This window comes from Pholcus phalangioides, unplaced genomic scaffold, assembly GCF_987345545.1.
Source record: "Pholcus phalangioides strain wild (caught in Gottingen) unplaced genomic scaffold, Ppha-v1.0 ptg000020l_1, whole genome shotgun sequence".
NCBI classification, from domain to species: Eukaryota; Metazoa; Arthropoda; class Arachnida; order Araneae; family Pholcidae; genus Pholcus; species Pholcus phalangioides.
The window spans coordinates 1256844-1259464 of record NW_028301613.1 but is presented as its reverse complement, the minus strand read 5'-3'; the positions used below and the strand labels follow the sequence as shown (position 1 = coordinate 1259464).

At 38.6% G+C, this 2621-nt stretch overlaps 1 protein-coding gene across 1 annotated transcript; it reads left to right on the top strand.

The window, feature by feature from the left end:
- The first annotated feature begins 255 nt into the window (after positions 1-255).
- LOC149070717 (uncharacterized) lies at positions 256-1144 on the top strand. The gene is made up of 2 exons (XM_089248777.1): positions 256-345; positions 728-1144. The coding sequence occupies exons 1-2, from the start codon at positions 333-335 to the stop codon at positions 1123-1125; spliced, it is 411 nt and encodes a 136-aa protein (XP_089104903.1). The 5' UTR covers positions 256-332; the 3' UTR covers positions 1126-1144.
- The last annotated feature ends 1477 nt before the right edge of the window (positions 1145-2621 follow it).

Genomic DNA, 2621 nt, shown 5'->3' with positions numbered 1-2621 from the left:
TGAACGAAATTATGAAAGAAAAGGTAACTTTTATGGATTATGAATTCTTTATCCATGCAATGGAACATTCTTAGAGAAAAAAGGCAGGTTGGCAAATAGAGAAAATGGGAATTAAATCGCTATATTTATACGGATGCTTATTTCTCGAAAATCATTAGACGGATTCTTGAAATGTTTTGTGTTCCTTCATGTATTTATTTTTCATTTAGATGGAAAAATATTTCTTATTTTTGCAAAGCAGATATTTGCGAGTGCATGAATATATATAAAGACATTTTTACTAGCGTTTTAGAAGACTGGGAACAAGTAGTTTACAAGATCATATTCCGAGGATGTCTTTTTCGGGTAAGAATTTTTTTCTTGTAAATACTGTGAAAATCTAATGTAATGATACTATACTCTGGTTCGATGAAATTTTCATAGTGTATCCATCTATAATAATATGGATCTTTCTCTTTTTCTATAATATACCATATATTAATTTTCTTTTTGAGGTTTCAGTAGTAAGTAGTCTTTATTTTTAGTAGATTCATCGGTGTTCTACTTTTTAAGTTTTTCTCAAAAATCCTCATTGTTCGGACTGAATAATTTTTAGTTCAATATATATCACATCAAACTCGCGTTCAACTCCGATATTACTGTACTATACCATTTATTCCAAATTTTATGATTTTTTTAATTGAAAAATATATCTGCGTATAGTTTTTTTTCCATTTTTCCAAATCAGACTTAGATTTAGAGTTACGAAAGAAACGTACAGCTAATCTAACTGATGATGACGGTGAAGAACTCATCGCCACAACATCAAAACCGAAAAAAGCCGGAGCTAAAAAGAGAACCTCGAGTGAAGAACCGAAGAAAACCTCAAAAAAGAAACCATCGCCGACATACGATGTGATTTTGGTAGATGATGGATATGATGAACAGAAGTTGATCACGCCTTTTGCTGTGTATTGCGGAAAGGGAATTTCAATTGAAGTAAAAGAATTTCGAGGTACGTGGTATATGTGCTTCTGTCGTGTTACGAGTGATAATGCTGCTTTGAAGCATTTCAATATTGCAATTGATCAAGTCCCCCTGTTAAAAAAGGGAGTAGATACTGTTTACCATCATTTGAAAGATTGATGATGATCCGATGCTTGTAGTGACGACATAAAACGTAATGAAAACTTAACGATTTAATATACGAAAGAAACATAACGAGGAGGATGACACGTGTATACAAATCGGTGGTATAATTCCAACTGGCATTTTTCTTTTTTTTTACAATCACCAGGAGCGTGAGGAGGGCGCGCCATCTATACAGATAAGAACGCACTACAGCACTCCCCCTCCAGTCGAAGACGAAACATTTAAGAGAAGACAATTTGAATAATAATCATACAAATAATAAAAAAAATTGCAATATATATATATATACCATACATAATTACGAATCATATAGCTAATTTCGAAGGGTCAATACGAAATCGCACTCTTCGGCCAGACCTGGAAATGTACTGATTTTTGAACGTGTCACATAAATTATTATTTAACATAAAACATGGCTTAAGGCGATCTATGGATACATTTTTATGATTGCCATTAATGTTCAACATAAAATACTTATCAGTTCTTGAAATAACTTCAAATGGTCCGGTGAATGGTTGTTGTAGAGGTTTGCGTACACAGTCTTGTCGGACGAATACTGATGGAGAAGTTAGCAAGTCTGTCGAGACGAAGGGCTTAGACGAATTGTGATGAGAGGTTGGTACTGGTCTCACACGGGAGAAATGGTCTCTCAGTCTCTGCAAGAAGTCATATCGAGGTAGGACGTCTCGCTCATCCGAGTGCCGAAAGAGTTCACCAGGAAGGCGTAGGGCTGTGCCGTATACCAACTCAGCGGTTGATACTTGGAGGTCTTCTTTGATGCTGGAACGTAACCCCAACAGGACTGTAGGTAGAACCTCTGTCCAGTGCTCGTTACCTTTGAGGACACACATCAGAGAGGCTTTGAGATCGCGGTGGAATCTCTCAACCTGGCCGTTACACTTTGGATTGTAGGCAGTGGTGCGGGATTTTTCGATGCCGCACAGCCGTGCAAGAGAGCGAAATAGATCACTCTCAAACTGACGACCTTGATCTGTGGTCAACTTTTCAGGAATGCCAAACCGACACACCCAGGTAGAAAAGAATGTCTCAGCTGTAGTTTCAGCAGTTTGGTTAGACATTGGTACCGCTTCGGGCCACCGTGTGTACCGATCAACGCACGTCAAGAGATACGTGTATCCTTTAGAGGGAGGCAAGGGTCCGACAATGTCCAGATGAACGTGTGCAAAACGAGAATCAGGAACCTGGAAAGAGCCTAAAGGAGACTTGGTATGTTTGATAACCTTCGACTTCTGGCAAGCGATGCAAGTACGACACCAATCTTTGCAGTCTCTCGCAATCGATTTCCAAATAAATCGTTTGCGTACCATACCTAGAGTGGCTTTTATCCCAGGATGGGACAGATTATGCACAGAGTCGAACGCTAGACGTCGCATTGAAACGGGTACATACGGGCGTATATCGTCAGTAGACACATCGCAGTAGATATTAACACCGGAGATATCGAAGCGTTTTAGCTGAAGCCCAGTTTC